This window comes from Phalangium opilio, unplaced genomic scaffold (genome assembly GCF_054372755.1).
Source record: "Phalangium opilio isolate 3A_F unplaced genomic scaffold, DU_Popi_V2 ptg000045l_1, whole genome shotgun sequence".
In the NCBI taxonomy this organism is placed as follows: Eukaryota; Metazoa; Arthropoda; class Arachnida; order Opiliones; family Phalangiidae; genus Phalangium; species Phalangium opilio.
In genome coordinates this window covers 3656489-3677837 of record NW_028324168.1, presented here as the reverse complement: position 1 = coordinate 3677837, position 21349 = coordinate 3656489, and the positions used below count along the sequence as shown (strand labels likewise).

General features: G+C 35.4%; 3 protein-coding genes and 11 non-coding genes across 18 annotated transcripts in view; 1 reads left to right on the top strand and 13 right to left on the bottom strand.

The window, feature by feature from the left end:
* Positions 1–858: 858 nt before the first annotated feature.
* Positions 859–4048, top strand: GluRS-m (putative glutamate--tRNA ligase, mitochondrial). The gene is made up of 13 exons (XM_089838363.1): positions 859–876; positions 911–1211; positions 1286–1444; positions 1516–1686; positions 1754–1834; positions 2226–2413; positions 2483–2537; positions 2604–2711; positions 3109–3269; positions 3335–3389; positions 3458–3563; positions 3622–3779; positions 3892–4048. The coding sequence occupies exons 2-13, from the start codon at positions 1020–1022 to the stop codon at positions 3985–3987; spliced, it is 1530 nt and encodes a 509-aa protein (XP_089694489.1). The 5' UTR covers positions 859–876; positions 911–1019; the 3' UTR covers positions 3988–4048.
* Positions 3830–21349, bottom strand: part of LOC149676773 (cryptochrome-1-like) — a 34081-nt gene continuing 16561 nt past the window's right edge. The window contains exons 1-10 of one of the 5 annotated variants that reach the window (XM_089838340.1): positions 7923–10024; positions 7089–7197; positions 6878–7020; positions 6387–6801; positions 6146–6313; positions 5931–6071; positions 5550–5701; positions 5108–5322; positions 4652–4722; positions 3830–4335 (exon numbers count right to left, since the gene is read on the bottom strand). In XM_089838340.1, coding sequence (XP_089694466.1) covers positions 4249–4335; positions 4652–4722; positions 5108–5322; positions 5550–5701; positions 5931–6071; positions 6146–6313; positions 6387–6801; positions 6878–7020; positions 7089–7197; positions 7923–8098 — 1677 coding nt within the window. In that variant the 5' untranslated portion in view covers positions 8099–10024 and the 3' untranslated portion in view covers positions 3830–4248. Of the gene's footprint in view, positions 4566–4651; positions 4741–5107; positions 5323–5549; positions 5702–5930; positions 6072–6145; positions 6314–6386; positions 6802–6877; positions 7021–7088; positions 7198–7922; positions 10025–21349 lie in introns of those variants that run through there. The other 4 variants (XM_089838339.1, XM_089838342.1, XM_089838341.1 and 1 more) reach the window with 4 other exon arrangements.
* TRNAF-GAA (transfer RNA phenylalanine (anticodon GAA)) lies at positions 9705–9777 on the bottom strand. Its single transcript has one exon. It is a non-coding gene; the product is annotated as a tRNA-Phe (tRNA).
* TRNAF-GAA (transfer RNA phenylalanine (anticodon GAA)) lies at positions 9850–9922 on the bottom strand. Its single transcript has one exon. It is a non-coding gene; the product is annotated as a tRNA-Phe (tRNA).
* On the bottom strand, positions 9995–10067 carry TRNAF-GAA (transfer RNA phenylalanine (anticodon GAA)). The gene has a single exon. It is a non-coding gene; the product is annotated as a tRNA-Phe (tRNA).
* Positions 10145–10217, bottom strand: TRNAF-GAA (transfer RNA phenylalanine (anticodon GAA)). The gene has a single exon. It is a non-coding gene; the product is annotated as a tRNA-Phe (tRNA).
* On the bottom strand, positions 10297–10369 carry TRNAF-GAA (transfer RNA phenylalanine (anticodon GAA)). Its single transcript has one exon. It is a non-coding gene; the product is annotated as a tRNA-Phe (tRNA).
* TRNAF-GAA (transfer RNA phenylalanine (anticodon GAA)) lies at positions 10449–10521 on the bottom strand. Its single transcript has one exon. It is a non-coding gene; the product is annotated as a tRNA-Phe (tRNA).
* On the bottom strand, positions 10740–12442 carry LOC149676780 (uncharacterized). The gene has a single exon (XM_089838395.1). The coding sequence runs from the start codon at positions 12261–12263 to the stop codon at positions 11307–11309; it is 957 nt and encodes a 318-aa protein (XP_089694521.1). The 5' UTR covers positions 12264–12442; the 3' UTR covers positions 10740–11306.
* TRNAL-CAA (transfer RNA leucine (anticodon CAA)) lies at positions 17192–17311 on the bottom strand. The gene is made up of 2 exons: positions 17274–17311; positions 17192–17237 (listed from the first exon to the last, which is right to left on the bottom strand). It is a non-coding gene; the product is annotated as a tRNA-Leu (tRNA).
* TRNAL-CAA (transfer RNA leucine (anticodon CAA)) lies at positions 17392–17514 on the bottom strand. The gene is made up of 2 exons: positions 17477–17514; positions 17392–17437 (listed from the first exon to the last, which is right to left on the bottom strand). It is a non-coding gene; the product is annotated as a tRNA-Leu (tRNA).
* On the bottom strand, positions 17591–17713 carry TRNAL-CAA (transfer RNA leucine (anticodon CAA)). Its single transcript has 2 exons — positions 17676–17713; positions 17591–17636 (listed from the first exon to the last, which is right to left on the bottom strand). It is a non-coding gene; the product is annotated as a tRNA-Leu (tRNA).
* Positions 17789–17911, bottom strand: TRNAL-CAA (transfer RNA leucine (anticodon CAA)). Its single transcript has 2 exons — positions 17874–17911; positions 17789–17834 (listed from the first exon to the last, which is right to left on the bottom strand). It is a non-coding gene; the product is annotated as a tRNA-Leu (tRNA).
* On the bottom strand, positions 17989–18112 carry TRNAL-CAA (transfer RNA leucine (anticodon CAA)). Its single transcript has 2 exons — positions 18075–18112; positions 17989–18034 (listed from the first exon to the last, which is right to left on the bottom strand). It is a non-coding gene; the product is annotated as a tRNA-Leu (tRNA).

The following is a 21349-nucleotide window of genomic DNA, read 5'->3' as shown; positions in this document are numbered from 1 at the left end:
AAAATAAGAAATACAAAATTGATTTGAGTTATAAACATCATGTAGCGTGAAAGCGAGTTTTACTTACCTTTAAAAGGAGAAAAATAAAATAAAATAAAATACAATAAAATAAACTAAAATAAAATTAACTAAAATAAAATAAAATAAACTAAAATAAAATAAAATAAGCTATTAAAATCAATAAAATAAAATAAACTATTAAAAACAATAAAAAAATTGATCTAAAACGCTGGTGAGAGAGAGACTCTCTCTCACAGACTAAAAAGTGGCGACGTGGCGTGCGCGAACCACCGTATATATATAAAAGAAGCTACGTGATCTATGACGTCACACAGGCGTTGCTATTTTTTGCCGCCGTATTCGGTTTATCCACGGAAGCTGTATTTTTAAGGGACTCGGTTTTTTATCCCAGGAAAGAAGCTGAGAAAGTTGCAACTTTTCAACCCATGGAGAAATATTACTGGAGTTGATGGCAAAAGCGTTAAAACCAAGGAGTAATAACTCGCTTGAAAGTACTCTGATGTTCAGCCCCAGTCTAAGGTACTCGTGGAAAGCTTCCTTAAATCATAAACGCTGGATCTCTAAAGGGACCGGAAAACGCCCGCCTTCCACTGTACAAACCGATACCTCTCTAGCATAGCATTGGGGGAAGGAATGGGGGATGTCAATTTGGGAACACTCAAGGCCATTCGGTCTTTTATGCTTCTTCAAAAACCTATTGAAAAATATTTAAACGACCTTAACGTGCTATAGAGAAAAATCTATTCCGTTTACCAGTCCCTTTAGAGATTCAGCGTTCATGCTTAAATGTGGGTTACATTGCAGCTAGGTCTCCCATAATATTGCTCTATACTTTTTTTGCTATTATGAGCATAGGTCCATAGATATATGTTCCTATCTCTATGCATAGGTCACGTGCCTCCCCTAGAGATAATTTGACAGTTAGGCTTAAGTTGTTTACCAAATTTGAATCGAAAGAGCTACTAAAACCAAGTTTTCGATTTGCGAAATTTAAAACAATGATAATTTTTAAACCGGTAAAGATTTCGATTAGCAGTTTACGGTATTTTGTTAGAAATGTATGCGTTAGATTTGCCCCAAGTCCAACGGGTCAATTACATTTAGGTGGTTTGAGAACAGCAATGTATAATTATTTATTTGCAAAGAAACATAACGGTAGATTCGTGCTTAGGATCGAGGATACTGATCAAGTAAATTATGAAAGATAAGCCTAAATCCTTTTTCAAAACAGGTAAAGTAAATTTATACATTAATCTCTAAATAGACTAGAATAGTTCCTGGTGCTGTTGAGAATCTAGAAAGTATATTAAAATGGGTTGGATTGAATCCAACGGAGGGCCCATCTCAAGGAGGTCCTTATGGCCCATACACACAATCTCAGAGAATAAAATTATATAATGATTGTGTTCAGGAACTTATAGATGTTAGTATTATACCGTAATTTGAACACTTAATTAGTATAAATGGCTTAAGATCTCATATTTATTTAAATAGAATGGATCAGCTTATCGGTGTTTCTGTTCAGAAACTAGGCTAAATTTAATAAGAAAGGAAGCCAATCGCTTGCAACAAGTCCCAAAATATGATAATAAATGTAAACATTTAACTAAAGATGAAATTAATAAATTACTTGAGCAAGGAAAGAAATTTACTGTTAGATTAGGGGTAAGTTTTAGCATCATACTGGCATTTAACGTAAAACATATTCCAGTAAGTTTCATACCTTTTAAAGTTGACGGAAGGTCCATTAGAATTTGATGACTTAGTTTATGGCCCCATTTCTCTGGATTTATCCAAATTAGAGGGTGATCCTGTAAGTTTAAACAAGAAGTGATATCTAGTTTATTAGGGAGAAGGTATAAGATGCCTAAGTGTTCGCGCGCCATAGTCCCAGTCCCCCTTTCAAAATACAAGGGGGACGTAAAAGGAAGCGCCGGGCTATTTCGCCTCTCCTCAGTCGGAAAATATGACTGTAATTTTCGTCATTCGCGTCGCCGCGCTGACGTGAGTTTTCAAGAACCAATGAGCTGCTGGTTGTAATTTAGAGGCGGGGATTGACTCCGGACCTACTACGTTTGGACTGGAGATAAAGCTGGAAATCTGGCGAATTTATACCTTCTCTCTGAGATACTAGATATAACTTCTTGGTTTAAATAAAATTAAATAGGGTACCCAATTTTAAGTTCAATTAAATTACTTTTTAGATTATTCTAAAAAGTGATAAATTTCCAACATACCACTTAGCATGTGTAGTTGATGATCATCATATGAAAGTGACTCATGTTCTTAGAGGAGTTGAATGGCAGATTTCAACTCCTAAACATTTAATGCTCTTTAAAGCATTTGGTTGGGAACCTCCTAAATACGCCCACTTGCCTCTCATAATGAATAAGTAAAAATTGAAACACAATTAAAAATATATAGATTCCTCCTAATTAAAGATAATTATTAATTAATTTAGAGATGGAAGTAAATTATCTAAAAGACAAAATGATATGCACGTTGAAACGATTAAAGTATCATTAACTTAATTAAATTAGTGGTTAATTTAGAAATTCAACTTATTAGTTTTGTTTTTATAGAATAATGGTTACTTTTCTGAGGCGGTATTAAATTTTGCTTGCGATATGGGAGGTGGTTTCGGAGCTTATAGCGATAAATTATATTCATTAGATGAGCTAATTGATATGGTACGTCATGATTATTTAAACCAAGAAGTGATATCTAGTTTACTAGGGAGAAGATACAAATTCATTCGCGCCACATTTCCAGCTTTATCTCCAGTACAAACGACGTAGGTCCGGAGTTAATCCCCGCTGCCTCTAAATTACAACCAGCATCTCAGTGGTTCTTGAAAACTCACGTCAGCGCGACGACGCGAATGACGAAAATTACAGTCATATTTTCCGACTGAGGAGAGGCGAAATAGCCCGGCGTTCTCCTTTTACGTCCCCCCTTGTATTTTGAAAGGGGGACTGGGACTATGGCTAGCGAATACTTAGGCATCTTATACCTTCTCCCTAGTAAACTAGATATCCCTTCTTGTTAAAACTCAAGCTAGAATAATTAATTAACGAGTTTAAATAGTTTTCATTAGATAAATTAAATGGAAACTCGTGCAAAATGGATCTTGAAAAATTAGATATTTATAACAAAAAGTTTTTAAACCAATTAATTGATAATGAAGATAAAAGAAAATTAATTTCTAAAGAATTAAAAGAGAAAGTTAAAGAAAAATATTCAAGATGGTATTTAAGGAATATATTAGTTAATCGAGAATAATTAATAGTTTAATAGTTAATACCTTTTTCAGTGAAAATGAAATGCTAAGTATTGATAAACTTCATCATATATTATTATGGAGTAAAGTACGTCATAATTAGTTTTAATTATCCTCGAAATTAATTTAAATACTTAAGTTAAATTAAAATTACAGGCTCAAGGTCATATAATTACCTTAAATGACTTCTTGAAGCCCGAATTCACTTTTCTTTGGAATCCACCTGTTTGGGGGGAAACCACTAAACCCCCAATTGAAAATGGTTAAAAATGCAATTAATTATAGTTAATGCAATATAAAAATAACCGTTAATTACTCAGAATTAACCAAACTTGTATTGGAAGACGTCTTAGAACTTCTGTCAAATTACAAACCTGATACAAACCTTGTCGAAGAAATCAAAACCAAATCTAAAGAACGTAAATTAAAATTCAATCAATTTACACAAATCATGCGAATTGGATTAATTGGAAGAAAAGTAAAGTTCTTTTTTTTTTTTTTTAACTTTTTTCGAATAATCGAAAAAAACACAATTAATTTTAATTTATTTACAAATTAATAATTTCTTTCCCCGCCATTAATTTTTTTAGGAAGGTCCGGGAATTGGAGACTTAATTAATCTCTTAGGAGTCGACATTTGTACAAAACGTTTGATTAACCTTCAAAGATACGTTTTAAAGATGTAATTAAGATGTTTTAAATAAATTAATTAACGTTATTTTAACGTTAAAACTTTTTTGAAATACATTCCTGCTTGTTGTGGCGCAATTATTATTAATTATTATTAATTATAATTATAAAAAACAACCTAAACAACACCATTTTTAAGATTATATTTACATCAAAGTTTTGGGGGGGAAAATGAAGGTGAAATTGTTATAAACCTTTTTTTAAAAAAAGTTTGAATTTACAATCATCATGTTGAGAAAAAGAAAAGAAAAACAATGTTAATATTGTTCGGACAACGAATGATGTTGACATGATTTCATGTTGTCATAGTTGTTGTTTTTTAAGGATTTTGATCGGTTTAAATCCTAAAGTAAATAACGTTCGGGTTTTTATTCAAAATGAACTTTTTAATCTCATTTTTATTTCGTAATAAATTCTATTTCTTTTTTTTTTTTTTTGAATTGATAAAAATGTGACGTTTAAATTTCACGGAAACTTTTACGCGCACAAAAGTTTGTTTTAAATATCACAAATCCAGCCATTTTTTTATTTATTTATAATTTTTTCTCCTAAGTCTTAAGAAGAAACGACATTACTAATTAAATCATTAATTAATTAATTAATTAATTGTAATAACAATTAAGTCGTTGATTTGAAATAATAGAATTAAACTCCACTCACTTCTGCTATATTTTCTTTTGCTTGACGTTTATGAGATTTAACGTTTCCATTGTCATCAGATGGTGGTGGACCTTGAATGGGTTGATTGGCTATAATCAAAATTTTAAAACGTTTCGTTTTAAATTTTAATTAACTTAATTAAATTAATAAGCCTTGGGTATTCTTTTGTTGAGGGGCCAAGGCTTACGAAAGTTTCGTGTCAAATTGCCCGAGTGAGGCAATCCGTAAACATCCTTATAAATAACCACTAAATATTTAAAATAATTAATTAAATAGCTAAATATGACGTAAATAAACTAATTAACATTAATATTTTCATTGTATTATTGACTATTTTGTTGGAAAATCATTTTAGATGTTCTCATTCCCCATCCCATAGTAGTTAAGTAGCCAAGGCTTATTTAGATGTAAGAGTGACGTCATTAATATTTAAGCAAGTGTAGTTTTGTTTCCTACCTGATTTCCCAATGCACGCTCGATATTGAGATAATTGCTGATAAACTTGTTTCATCCTTTCGAGATTAATTCTGCTAACTTCCGGATGATTAACCATAGGTAAGGGGTAATCTTTACCGATGACGCATTTGGCGTTAACTTGAACGTAATCCGGGGCTTTCCAGGGTTCGTGAACGAATTTTGGCGGGTAATTTTTCAATATTGGTAAATATTTTCTATAAACAATAACAAAAAACATTGCTCATACATTAATTAAGTCAAATATAATAAAATTCTAGTAATTTTTCAATAGAGTAATGGCAGCCCTCTACCTTCGACTGTATTAAGCTCTAAGGGAAAATAACATGGGGTGCCATTAGTCTATATTGGTAGATCTATTTTCAATAAATAATTAAATAAATTTGTTCATGCGTTAATTAAGTTAAATATAATAAAACCTTACCTAATATAATCTCCATTTGGATCAGCTTTACGACCGAATCTAACGGGACAATATAGATGAAAAAATTGTTGAAAAAAGGAACTACAGGATAACCACATCCATGATCCAGCGTTTACACTCCAATCCGCGTCTAGTAGCAACTCGTCAAAGACCTGAAGTTATTATTAAGATAAATAAATAGTATTATTATTATTAAGATAAATAAATAGTATTATTATTATTAAGATAAATAAATAGTATTATTATTATTAAGATAAATAAATAGTATTATTATTATTAAGATAAATAAATAGTATTATTATTGTTATTAAATAAAATTTTAAATTAATTAAAATTATCAATAAATAAATAAATAAATAAATTATTTATAACAATTCATACCTTCATGCCTTCTTCCCAGGATATCCATAGATCCCCTCGCGTTAAAAAACAAGCAACCGCGTGTCTTCCAACATGATGTATCCAACCCTCCTCTCTCAGTTGAACCATTATTGCATCAATCCACGGAAAACCAGTTTGTCCCTAAATAAATAAATATTTACCTAAATAAGTTTGTTTAAAATATATAAAAATAAAGAAGTTTGTTTTAAACTTACGTTGGCCCACTTAGCCAATGCTTCGGGATTGTGTTCCCAAGGTATTTGAACGCAAATAGGATTGTTGTACATACGATCAAAATTTGGATTCTTAGTCGCGGCGCAATAGAAAAATTCCCGCCAAAGTAATTGACCGTGGAGTGATAATGGCGGGTTGATTTTCTTAATCTAATAATTAACCTTAATTAGTTTCCTAATTAACTGGTTTTTATTGAAGTAAAAGAAAATTAATATCAATTACTTTTTTATAGAGATCGGAGAGAGCTTGGTAAAATAATCTCGCGGAAAGACAACCAAACCTAAGATGAGCGCTTAGTCCAGTTTGACTCGGTAGTAACGACTGAGGGGTCATTCTGGGTCGACCAAAACTGGCCACCCACGCCTTACGTTCCAAATGTCTTTCTAGCCTCAAAAGGGCTTCAGTTTCACCTCCTTGCCAAATGGCCGGTTTAATATTGTCAATATCAAAACCTAATTCTTCCAATGTCGGTACCGCGAACTTTGTGTCGTGATCGGGTTCGATGGGTGAATAGGCGTTTTTTAAGAACTCTAACGTAATTCCCGGAAGTGGGGGTAAAGGTGGTTCCATCGTTGAGAGAATGGATTGGAACTGTTTATACGTTAAAGGTGGTTTGCCGGTATTTTTCTCAATGATTCTATACGTAATTCAGTTGTTTTCATTGTTAAATTACGTATCTACTAAGTCTAATTGGTAAGTGTCGTTAAGCCTACTTGTCCAACTTGTATAACGTATGGGAGGTCCGGCATATGACTGTAATGCCCATATCTTGGGCCATAGCCGTAATATTTTGATCCCTAATTCGTCCATAAGGTTCTGGATCTTCTTCGAAAGTTAAATGAGTCGTCTGCCACTCCTAATTTAACGTAGTTATTTAAAAAAGGGCCTATTTTCAATGCTAAACACTATAGGAACCAAGCCTACTTTAAATAGTCTGGGAAAAGCATCAGCTGGTTGTCCCCTAATTACGAACAATCTCGAATTTAAACGTCTTAAAGTTAAATCGAGATCTTCCAAGCAGTGAAGTAAAAACCTATCCGAACAAAAGGTTCATAGGGCTAAGAACACGTGTTATTCGTTTTCGCGCTAAAAATTTAGTTTTTGCGCCAAATTCCATAACTATCCAATAGCAACAATTTCGCGCCAAAATAGTCGAATCAAAACTAACGACCAATTTCGCGCCAAAATAGTCGAATCAAAACTAACGACCAATTTCGCGCCAAAATAGTCGAATCAAAACTAACGACCAATTTCGCGCCAAAATAGTCACATCAAAACTCACGAACAATTTCGCGCCAAAATAGTCACATCAAAACTCACGAACAATTTCGCGCCTAAAAGTTTCAATCTCAATAGGCTAATTTGTCTCGCGAAATGGATCCAATTAAATAGTTTCTACATTTTAGGGCCGCTAAAAAAGTATGTCACCCTAAAACTCCATTTAAATCTCCCGCCCAACTAAGAGGTTCCACCTAGCGGTACTCGAAATAAAATTCACCTGTTGCGCTAGCGGAAGCCTTGAGGGCTTTAGAGACCTGCTTTGGGGTGATTCTGGTCCACCCCCAAAAAATGTCTGGGCTTCCTCTACGATTGGTCCCCCCAAATTTAACATAGCTTTGAAATTAAATTTTAACATTAATTTCACAATTTTCCTGACCAAGGCTTACCGATAAACAAGGAAATAGTTACATATATATTTATTTTCATGGCAAAATCAAAGTAACACGATTTAAACACAAAAAAATTATAATTTCCTACCTCCACTTATTAATTCCAACGTTTGAAGAACCCGCGAACCACGGATCCACTAAAAATACGCAACGGAATGTTGTAGCCCCGTTTAAACCTTCGCGTAAAGAGGGTTGATCGTGGAATCTAAGTCCTTTTCTAAACCAATGCACAACATGTTTTGGCTGCTGATTGTTCGTCGACATTGTAATCAAATTCTAAGCTTACGGTATAATATGGAAGAAACAATTGAACCTTATCGAAGATCATGTTAATTAAAATTAAACTTGACGCGGTAAAAGTTTATACGACGAGCCGACGACGCGAGCGGCGGAGCTCCCTTTGAAGTACGGCGAAAGAGGCGCCCTATACTAACCGTATAGTGGCGTAGGGTTTCTTATTTCCAATTCGATATTGTTTTAAATATTTCTACCAAACGGAAATAAACGAGTAAATTCTCTGTTAACCGTAATATCAGTCCGAATTACAATCTTAATTTTTCAGCTTAAAATATTTGCAAATTAACGGTTTATTATGAAAAAAACGCGCGAACTCGTTTACCCGCCAATTCCGGTTTCCTAGCGAGTATACTAGCAGTTATAAATTAGAGGCCCTTGATTTTTACACGCCTTACGCAACGTGACTCGATCAAAATACGTATTGGTGAACGCTGATTGGTCGTTTACAGTCAGGTGGACAACCCAGTCACGTTTTTATGGACGTGTCTCAATTCCGGGGCTGTTGAGGACTCTCTACGTACGCATTGTGTTAGGATTTTTAATATAATTTACAAATGCTATATTACGGACTATATGATATAATATACTAGAGGTAAATAACACGTCTATAATTTTCTCTGACGTTGTAGTTACTGTTCCAGAATCCAGTAATCCAGGACAAGTTGTAATGCGTTAGCGGCGCGTTAAAAGGCAAAGCATTAATTGAAAATGCTTAATTGCATTTTAATTATTATAATTAAAGATATCTGCGAAATTTACGCGCAATATTTTATAGCGAATTAGGCTTAGATTATTGTAATTTATTAAATAAAATCTAACTTAGATAATTTATATACTAAATAAAATTAGTGTAAACACTTAAGTTACAGAATGTACCTACAAAATGAGTCAAATTCGGACCACAATTTAGAAAATTATGAATTATTACAAAAATCCTTGTAATTTTCTTAATTTTTCACCAATTTTTTCTCTCTTGGGCTCAAAATGAAGCTCTAATTAAGCTCTACACGATACTTGAACTAAAATAATAATTATACAAGCCTGGTCCCTTCAAAAAAAAATTATCATTACAAACTTATATTTATCAATTACGATTTAGAATCATTTCTATTGATTCTAAAAATAATTCTTTGCACTATTAATAAGGTAAGGTTGCATTTGAATCTCAAATTACATTTTTATTCTTTTATAAACTATAAATACGAGAAGGGCCCTTAATATTAGAAATCCTGGATTTCGAAATCTTTGTTTTTAATTTATTCCTGGAAGTCGAGTGGAGATATTGTAATATTAAAATTGTTTGATATAAAAACGGGAGTCCCCCAAGAAATTGATTTGAAATTGCTGTGGGAAATAAAATTCTTTCTATTTCTTCTTCTAAATATTTCGGGCTTAATTAGATGCTAAATAATAGATTAAATACGTGGTATATACTGATTTGAATACAAAGGTAAATAACGTCTCTTATCATTTAAAGTATTTTGTAAACTCGATGGAAATTTCTAAATTAAGTATTGAATAATTGATACCTCTAAACTAACTAACAAATTAATTTAGGCAAAATAATTAACATTGCCGAAACCCGGGATCGAACCAGGGACCTTTAGATCTTCAGTCTAACGCTCTCCCAACTGAGCTATTTCGGCTGATATTTATGACATCAGGGAAGAATTGCCGAAACAAATAGTTTAGGAATAATTCCCAAAAAGATTTCATTTTGCCGAAACCCGGGATCGAACCAGGGACCTTTAGATCTTCAGTCTAACGCTCTCCCAACTGAGCTATTTCGGCTGATATTTATGATATCAGGGAAGAATTCCCGAAACAAATAGTTTAGGAATAATTCCCAAAAATATTTCATTTTGCCGAAACCCGGGATCGAACCAGGGACCTTTAGATCTTCAGTCTAACGCTCTCCCAACTGAGCTATTTCGGCTGATGTTTCTGATATCAGGGAAGATTTCCCGAAACAAATATAAGTTTAGGAATTAGTCCCAAAAATATTTCACTCTTTGCCGAAACCCGGGATCGAACCAGGGACCTTTAGATCTTCAGTCTAACACTCTCCCAACTGAGCTATTTCGGCTCATGTTTAAAATATCAGGGAAGATTTCCAGAAACAAGTAGTTTAATTTTAAAATCAAGTCCCCAAAAAAATTTCATATTGCCGAAACCCGGGATCGAACCAGGGACCTTTAGATCTTCAGTCTAACGCTCTCCCAACTGAGCTATTTCGGCTCATGTTAAAGCTGTCAGGGAAGATTTCCCGAAACAAATAGTCTAGGGTTAGGATTAAGTCCCCAAAAAAACGTCGTATTGCCGAAACCCGGGATCGAACCAGGGACCTTTAGATCTTCAGTCTAACGCTCTCCCAACTGAGCTATTTCGGCTGTAACATCTTTATCAGAGATAACTTCCCGGAACAAGTAGCTCAAGAAGTCCCTTATCTATTAATTTACAAAAAGCCGTGAAAGGCTTAAACTCAAAGAGGCGCGAAAGGAGCCTTTAATGGCGGGAAGTATATTAACTTTAATAAGAAATCCTGGATTCTAAGAAAAGTCAATTAGGCATAAATCCTACAAATGTTAATCAATTAAAGCAAGAAATAGTAGTAGTAAGATCATTACGTTTCAACTTTATTTTCAGTACAAAACGGATCGTATAAACAATTCCTATACAAAAGTAGACAATGTTAAAAAATATTTATATTTACAAACATTTTTAAGGCATTTCTGTGACCTCGGTGGTTGTTAGGTAATACTTGGGGACATCAGTTAAGCAAATAATAAAAACAATTGAGCATTGAAATAGCTTATTAAAAAAAAACAAAATAAGAATGAACTCTAGGAACTTGAGCAACATTACAAAGCCATATTCAACATTGAACATAAAAAGATTAGATAAGAAATGCATTCTTATACAGAGACAGGACAGTTTAGTCCAGTAATTTTGGCACTTTTTAATTATACTGAAAAATCTTTTCAGATTAATTAATAACTAATTTTATATACACTTTAAAATTCATATCAATTAGGTTTAATATTTTATAATTCTTTTTTTATGTAATAACGAGTTAAGAATATTTATAAAAACCTTTATAATTTGAATATTAAAAAGAAAGAATTAAAAAAACGTACTTAATTAAAATTAAGCGAATTTTTTTGCGTAAGTTTTGTTAAAAAATAACTGGCACACTTCTTCGTTGATGATCTTGCGATGGTAAATAACCGGGTGCGCATGCGTAGGCACTCATATACGCGCTAGCCGGATAAGTACTTGGATTCCCCGGCATGGACATTGGGTTCTGTCCCGCGTGAGCCATCAAAGAGGCACCAGCTTGAGCGTATAAACCAGAACCGTACAGTGATACGGGCGAAGGTGACGACGAACCGGGTTCTTGTTTGCAATTAAAATTCGGAGACACGGTTAAATTCTTTAAACCATTAGAGGCATCGGTTAAAGAAGGCGCGGAATAAGGCATTTGATAATGTCCAAATTGGGACGATTCCATGGCGCGCTTTTCTAAATCGTAAGAATGGGCCCCATTCATAGAATTCATCGAGTTCATTGTGTTGATGGCCGCGGCGTAAGAACGTGGATCCATGTGTCCACCGCCTAAATACGGTGGCAAGGTGAAAGGATAACTCGGAGTATTGTTATTTTGCGGCGTAGTTGGAGCTGGTTCCGTTTTCTTGACCGGTGGCCTGGGTTTCCTACGAGGACGGTACTTGTAATCGGGATGGTCCCTCATATGTTGTTCCCTTAACCTCTTGGCTTCATCGATGAAAGGACGTTTCTCAGTTTCACTAAGTTGTTTCCATTCGGCTCCCAAACGTTTACTGATCTCGGAATTATGCATTTTAGGGTTTTCTAAGGCGATCTTGCGTCGTTGGGCACGGGACCAGACCATAAAGGCGTTCATGGGACGTTTAATGTGGTCAAGTTTAGCATTTCCAGTGTTTGAGGATGGATTATGCCCATGGTGCGCCGAGGTAAGTAATCCTCCGCCGGATCCGACGTTTTCCATACGTCCGTCATGCATTCCTGGAAGCCCAGGTGGAATTCCACCCATGACGGGGCTAAGATGATGAGGCGCTCCACCTCCACCATGGTGATGAATCGTGTTCATCATGTTCACGAATCGCTCAATTTTTAATTTTGTTTTAAAAACCCGATTAATAATAAAAACTAACCCTAATGGCTAAGGCTAAAGGAAATTAAAAGAAGGTTTGATAAATTGAACTAAAAACGAAGCCACGACCTTCTCTACACGAATTCCGAACGGAAAATGACCAAAATTGTAAACGGTAGTCTATTTTTACACGAGGGTTACGATATAACTTGGCCAAGAAACTTTCAAAGCCCCTTATTGGGTGGTTTTTGGTCACCCAGGAGAGATGGACCAATCAGATAAAAGAGAAGGGTCCCATAGCAGCATCAAGTAGTGTCGCGTAGTGGGGTAACCTTTCCCTTCACGGGACAAAGCAATCCGTATCACCCCTTTTTCGAAATTTTCAACCCTCCCCCCAAAGAGAATTTTCCATTCTAAAAAAAAAATCCCCCTAACTAAAAGTCCCCACCTGGTTAGGCATAAGTAAAGGTAAAAAAAAGCGCCCCCCTCTGCTAGGTACGTGTCCCGGGACGCGTAAAGCACGCACAGAAGTAAGGAAATGGCTATTATTCGTTAGGCTTAACATTAAGCCTTGGTTTCAAGTTAAATTGACGCGAAATAGGCCAAAATACCGTGTTAAAAACGTCTAAAACGACAAATTAAAGGCGGATTAAGATCAAATTCCTAACGTTTGGCGACAATTCCGTTGAATATTATTGAAATTTACAACGACATAGAATACTGGTCTCAGTGGGTACGCACAAAAGTTTTATTTTTTGATAAGTTTCGCTAAGCCTAACTTGAACCTAAAAAAGGGGGAGGGGGAAAGTAATAATAAAAAAATAGGGGAGATAAAAAAGTAATACCGATAGTAAGTAAAGCGTTGAAAAGTTCATTTTTGTACGGACAATAAGTCATAATACTTCTGTGTATGTCCGTGTCCACGAATTTCTGTATTCGGTCCATTTTGTATAAGAGCCACCCGAATGTCTACTATTGACGCTGGCTTTTTTTACGTATTTTTAGGAAGGCAGCAAAGAATGAATCGATTGTACTCTATTTATCTATTATACAACTGATTGTAATAAGGGAAATGTGAGATAAGAGTCTACGCGTTATTATATGATGTTATATTCGGACAATATAATAGCAAAATCAATTTGTACAGTATTTATACGAATAAGGTGTAATTTTTGGGTGTTTGGGAACAATAAATGGGATAACACTTGGCAATCAATGGGGGTGCGTGGATTTTATTTATAAATGTATGAATGGACTGGTTATTTCTATTTATATTTAAACCAACACGTTGTATGATGACCCAATTTGAATTCCGGCGCGTAATCTGAAAATGGCGCGAGATATTTTAAAAAACACGTGTATGCAGTATAATTAAATATACATTAAAAAAAGTAGGCTTGTATACAGTCGTTTTAATTGGTTCTTGCATTTGGTAAGGTGTTAAAGAGATTACCCAGCATGCCAAGGGGCGCTTTAAACTGATCAAAGATTACAGTCGTTTTAATTGGTTCTTGCATTTGCTAAGGTGTTAAAGAGATTACCCAGCATGCCAAGGGGCGCTTTAAACTCACCAAAGATTAAAAATTCATCAATAAACCTTAAATTACGTGGCGATTTCACGCTCAAACAACAAAACTTTCCCAAAATAATAATATTAAAAAAAATCATAACCAATCGCTCACGATGGTGAACTCGAATTTATTTATACGATTATTCAATAAATCCAAAACTCAAATAACTTTGGCATATAGTTTACGGACCCCTAAGACCTTCATGGACCCACGAAAAGAAGCTTGAGATGCCTAGATATAGAAGAGAGCTATCAAATTCCATAAAATCCCTCGAAATTTATTTTGATACTAGGCATAGATACTCCGGCGTATGTTTGTTCCCATAAATTTTTGTTTATTTCTACTGGCCTTCCATTCAACATTTTTTATACCTGACAATACCTTCTGGAAACGTAAAGCGTACTGAGTAAACAAGAGCTGAGCCTGAGCTTTGGGAACCCCTAACCTAACCTAAACTTCAGAAGCTCATCGGGTCCGGTTTTCGCGCGTTTTCGACACCACGTGAGATTTTTTTTTTTTGATATCAACTTTTTTTTTTATTTGAGAGGGACAACACTTCAAGTTGAAGCAAGCTGTTCCATGGAGGTGTTATGTTTTTTGAGGGGCCCAAAGATGTGCAGCGCAGCTAACTCAATGCCTCATCCATCTTTCAAAGTATATAGGGGGGTGATTTCTGGGACATCCCACGAAATAGAAACAGGGGATGAACGAGAGATAAAAATGCCAACACTTTCAACTGCGAAGTTTTTTTCTTTCTTTACTTCTGGGCTTAGTTTAGTTTGAGATGAGGTGAGGAATATTTTTAAGACTAGATCAATTCATTCGTTATTTTGAATTTTTAAAGTTATCTATACGGTATTAGCAGGGATAGATGTAATTTTAGAGAAGGAATGGAGAACAGAGTAATCTGGGCGCGCGTCAAAGTCCCGGACTCCCTTTCACGGGACGGGGGGTATGAAAGAAGAGGCGGGTCATAGCGACAGAGGTAAAAAGGAATTACGTAACTATTTTTCGCCGTCCCCGTCAGCAACGTCATCAAAACGTAGTTTAAGTGAGCCCATAAGATAATTTTAACTTTTCGTTACGTGTGGGCTATGAGTCGGACTGAAGTAAATACTAACCGTTCTCCATCCCTACATCTAAAATTAAATCTATCCCTGTTAACACATAAGTTTATAAGATATGTTCCATTAAGTTTGTCACTGGTTAGGTGAGAGCTTGATATGAAGTGACAACGTAGGCCATAGATTCAAGGTAAAGCGAGCGACGCCTGGTGAGGCGCTACAAACTAGCTCGAGCTGTAAGTCTCTAGCGTTACGAAGTACAGGTAGTGTCATACTTATGGAACATATCTTATAAACTTATGGTTACAAACACTGCTTTAAAGTTAAACCTGTCTGATAGAACATAGCCCTTTTATTGAAAAATATTCAAAACTAAACCGCATCACAAAATCACTCGATCTATTTTAAATCAAATTAAAACAATAATTGTAAAATCATACGGCAATAAAACCGAATTGTAAACCGTTCAAATTTTATCTCTAAAAAAAGAAAAATGAAATACAATCAGACCACCCATAAGAAGAAGAATAGTGGTACTCCCGAGGGTACCCAAAAGTAAAAGGATGTCCCCTCTCTCTCTCTCTTTTAATGCCTCAAGACACTAGAGAGTAAGTATGGTTGAGTTACTCCCTTTGAAGTCACCCAAGAAATTCTTCAAGAACTATCTCTTTTGTGGCATGCAGCAGGGTCCCAAAGCGCGAGTGACACAATAACCCCGAGGTCCATCCCCCTAAGAAATGGACCCCCCTCTCGTTCCCTCATAAAATTCTATAGGACTTAAGCCGTCAAAAACACATTTTCCACTAAAAAGGGCCCAATAAAAACCTACTCCACCCCCTCACCCCATTGTTTGAGCCTCGGTAAGCTGACTTAATTTTACGCCTTGGAATGGGTAAACGCCCCCCCCCCTGAGAAGGGTCCCTTTCGTATCTCCAATGGTCCCACTAGACATCGTTAAAGTGTCATATTATGGGGTCCCGTTTACTTTGAACTGCGGTGATTTTTAGACCAAACCAAAATTCAAAATGTTAGGATTAGAGCTAAGCCTAAACTAACCATACTTTAAGGTTGTAATTATAAGCCTAAACTAAACCTATTGTAAGGTTACAGCTAAGCCTAAACCAAACCTATTGTAAGGTCACGGCTAAGCCTAAACTAAGCGTATTGTAAGGTTACAGCTAAGCCTAAACTAATCCTACTTTAAGGTTGTAATTATAAGCCTAAACTAAAGCTATTGTAAGGTTACAGCTAAGCCTAAACTAAACCTATTGTAAGGTTACAGCTAAGCCTAAACTAAACCTATTGTAAGGTTACAGCTAAGCCTAAACTAAACCTATTGTAAGGTTACAGCTAAGCCTAAACTAAACCTATTGTAAGGTTACAGCTAAGCCTAAACTAAACCTATTGTAAGGTTACAGCTAAGCCTAAATTAAACCTATTGTAAGGTTACAGCTAAGCCTAAACTAAACCTATTGTAAGGTTGCAACTAAGCCTAACATTAAATACAGGCTTTAGTCAAGGTTAAACCATGGATTTATAATAGAAGCGTAAGCTTCTATTATAAATCCATGGTTAAACTATGGTTAAAAAGCTTTCTCTAGTAGATCTATAATGTAAACTGGGCCTATTTTGGGGTAATCTCCAATATATATCTTTAACAAGCGTGGGGTTAAAGAAGTATGGGTGTTATTGCCCCTCCCATACCCGAGGCTCAACTCTGAATGGCAAAATTGGTATGCCTCTATACCCTAATTGCTATTTTAAAAGGGAAGGGGGGGGGCGTTATATGGCCTACTGGTAACCTACTATTTCTTTTACTAGAACAAGGCGGACCAATTCGAACTTGAACCCTGAAAATGCGTCCCCAGGCGGGTCATAAAAGTTAACTTTTGGGCCATAGAAAATGTCAAAAGACCTTTTAAAACTGTGCCTTCTTTTTGATTTTATTGGGGGTTCCATTCTACGTTGGTATTATACACGGACGGTTGCCTGAAGGTTTAGGGCAATCCATTGGTAACCATCAGCTGTCAATCCCAATTACTATGGAGGGTGAAAAATTGTCTTATCTCTTTGCACGCGCCGACTTTTTCTTTTGACTTTTGGTACTATATGGCTTCTTTACTTTAGCCTTGGCTTTGATCCTGAAAAACCTTTCACTCCTTAGGGGAATTGGTACAGAAGTAATTGCAGAGCCTTTTCTTTGGTCTAACCTTGAAAAAATGGTTGACGTTGTTGGGCTCCTACAACCTCGCTATGAGAATTAATTTAAAATAAAATAAAAAAAAATCTTTTTTGTCAGAAGTGGGATTCGAACCCACGCCCTCATACGAGGACCAGAATTCGCACAATCTCTTTGTCAGAGATAAGACATTTGTCTTGAGTCTGGCGCCTTAGACCGCTCGGCCATCCTGACATACCGTTACACCCACTTCAACCCCATGTAATCATGAGTTCCATTAAAACAATAATTATTATTTATTTAAAAAACATATTTGTCAGAAGTGGGATTCGAACCCACGCCTTCATACGAAGACCAGAATACACTGCGCCACCTCGTGAGTGGCAAGGAACTATAACCCTTGAGTCTGGCGCCTTAGACCGCTCGGCCATCCTGACATGCTACACAGTCCGCAACAACCTGATCTAAACACCAGTATAACTCCAACAATTTATACAATTAAAAAACATGTTTTGTCAGAAGTGGGATTCGAACCCACGCCTTCATACGAAGACCAGAATTCACTGCGCCACCTGGTGAGTAGCAAGGAAGTAAACCCCTTGAGTCTGGCGCCTTAGACCGCTCGGCCATCCTGACATGCTACACAGACCCCAACAACCTGATCTAAACAATACTTTAACTCTAACAATTTTATAATTAAAAAACATGTTTTGTCAGAAGTGGGATTCGAACCCACGCCTTCATACGAAGACCAGAATTCACTGCGCCACCTTGTGAGTAGCAAGGAACTATAACCCTTGAGTCTGGCGCCTTAGACCGCTCGGCCATCCTGACATATTTCACAGACCCCCAACAACCTGAACTAAACAATACTTTACCTCTAACAATTTATATAATTAAAAAACATTTTTTGTCAGAAGTGGGATTCGAACCCACGCCTTCATACGAAGACCAGAATTCACACAACCTCTTTAGTCAGAGATAAGACATTTTAAGCCTTGAGTCTGGCGCCTTAGACCGCTCGGCCATCCTGACACGGAGAAACTACCTTACAGAACTCAAAGCGGAAACGCATGTTGCTATTTTAAAGAGAGGGAAAGTGTGTAAGAGTATATTGGGAAAACCGCCAAAAAAGGTTGACGTAGCTATGACGTAGGTATTTAATTTCAGCGCGTAGGAGAGAGAGAAGAATCGAGGATGTATTATCATTAATACCCCCAATGCCGTTTGAAAAAAGCAAACAAACATCTTTGTTTAAAGTAAAAAACTGTATTTTCACAATGAATGACATTGAAGGATATAAAACTAACTTAGGAACTTTTCCACTAAATAAATTGATAAGAGACAGTGACGATACTATATCAGAGATAAATATGAAATTCCTTAGCTTAGCTCGTCTGCAGTTTTAAGTTGCTTAACCCAATTTGATTAACTTATCAAATTAGATTAAACTAAATAAGCGCCTCTGATTACACGCTATCAAAAAAATTGTAACATTTCTTCTACATTATTCTATACAGGGTGTTTCTGAACATGCATCCATAAATTAAGGGGGATGTTTTTTTGGGTGGGTGTAAAATGTATAACTTCTACCTATCTCCATTTTGATTGTCCTAAGGGACACTGTTTTCGAGTTATGATTTTCAAGAGTGTTTTAGGGATGGCCCCTTAATTAAATTAGAAATCATTGTCTTGAAATCAGTTTCTTAATTAATTAAATTTAAGGGGTCATCCGTAAAATACTCTGGATGCAATCTTAACTCGAAAACAGTGTCCCTTAGGGCAAAATAATTATCATAGACTCAAAATTGATTTCCCAAACCCCTTAATTTATGCATGCAGACTTATCAGAACCACCCTGTACGCATACAGTAACGTTTTTAACATTTTATAACAAGCTTTATTCGAATTCAAAACATTTTTTTTTATATATATTATTATTATTTTTATTATAAAAATTCCCCAATAGCTTTTGAACAGGTGAGAACTAGCTAAGGGGAAAGAAGAATACACCGTGATTATTTTCTTTTATCACAAATACAGCAAAAAGTCCCACAGTCTCTTTTCGGTCCTCGGTTATGGTATGGGGACATAAAGATTTTAATGGTGTCTATTCTGCATGCATACATGCAGCACCCCTGAATGTCATTGGTTGAATAAGGTCCATGGTTCCCTTATATATAGGGGCAAAATAGCTTGCTTTTACATAAGAAGAGAGGACCCCCAAAACTATTTATAATAATAATAAAAAAGAAAAAAGAATAAAAAATCGAATGGGAGAATTCAGAAAATTCTTCTCATGGGCACCCAACTCGCTTTGTGCGGGTCAAATGCAATGGGACCCTTTTCTTTATAGATAAAGAATAAGCTATAGGGTGAGTGAGGTATATCAGATTTAAAGAAGTTTTTGCTTATTCTTTTGTTATTCTTCTTATGTTGAATTTCTAAGGAAAGTTCTTTTTTTTTCAAGTATGCTTAGATTTGATCATTTGGGCAAGTAATAGCACCTGTTCCTCGTTAATTTATGTTAATTATAGATATGCGTTAATTAGTTTTATAATAATAATAAAAATACCTATGACAATTTCAAAAGTCCCCGACTTTTATGATGGCAATTTCAAAATTCCTTGAATTTTACGATGACGATTTCAAAATTCCCTAACTTTTACGATGACAATTTCAAAATTCCCTAACTTTTACGATGACAATTTCAAAATTCCCCGACTTTTATTGCGCCAATTTCAAAATTCCCCGACTTTTATTGCGCCAATTTCAAAATTCCTTGACTTTAACGATGACAATTACAAAAATTCCCTGACTTTTATTGTGATAATTTCAAAATTCCCTTAATTTTACTGTGACAATTTCAAAATTCCCCGACTTTTACTGTGAAAATTTCAAAATTCCCTGAATTTTACGATGACAATTTCAAAAATCCCTGATAACCGTATTCAAAATCCCCTATGTCTTATGTCTATGTTAATACCCTGACTCTTCCAGGTATACTGAGGGGCACCTTGAGACCACGTGATCTGAGCTTAACCTTAAGGCGCAAAACACTAGGATATCAGTTGATATTAAAGATAACTTGCAATTTTCCCACACACCAAAGAAGGTGAAATAACAACAGATGCCTTGCTGGCTCCTATAGCTAAGGGAGGATTAAAATATGGTGCTACAGATAAAATATAAAAGATGAAAAGATCACCAAGAGCACAGAGAGAGAGAGAGAGGAGAGAGGAGAGGAGAGATCTCTCGAACTAAAAAAGCAAACACATATTTCCAGTTTGCGTCATCTCTGTATTTACCTTGCCCGGGAATTTTACCAATAGAGGAGAAATATAGGCCTATATCTAAAATATTTTTGATTTTATTCAGTAAGTTTTAATATCAAACTAGAAAAAGCTAGCTACCTTTAATTTCTAAATATATGTATATATATTTTTAATAGATTATGTGCATTAAAGGGGCAGGGCTAGAGAAATTTCCTCCCCCCTCACGTTTCTTAACTTTAACCGCATGCGCTTAAGTGTTGCCAGTAATCAGTAATTTGTTATTAGAGCATTTCCAGCAGCTAGGTTTGGAACTTACTGAATAATAAATACTGAATCGAACAGAAAATTACCAAGCTTTTCAGTATGTTGTTGTAGATAGCAGTTCAATTGCATGCACTCACAAATTAATGACTGGCAACACTTGTAAGTAACTTTATCTAATGAACATTATATTGGAACTAATTTAATAAGGGTTAAAGTTCAATACATAAGCGTTGATATTTATTTACCTACCCCCTTTTGGATTCTATATATATTTCTTTGACATTTTAATTTTGGTATTTATATAAAATCCATCACAATTTCAAGCATGTAGAATACGAAAATACCAGGCATGCATGCACCAACACCACAAGGAAAGGCAAAAATACAATGATTCACGCGGAATTTTACAATAAATTTGGGGTATAAAATGATTCAACAGTATAGCATTATTATAAAGAGGAGAAAAAATTCTGTTTCCATGGCATTGACATTGGGCTTCCAATTGGATACTTTCCCATATACGTATGTTACAGAGCAAAGTTGAAAGTCATTTTTAAAGGGATAGGAACCACAGACTGAAAAGTTTGGTAGTTCCATTCGATTCAGTTCCAAACGTGATAAACGCGCTCTAACAACAAATACTGGCAACCCTGCATGAAAAGCGGTTCAATTTAAGAAACAATGGGAAGGAAATTTCACTTGCCCTTTTAATGAACACTATACGCGAGTAAGA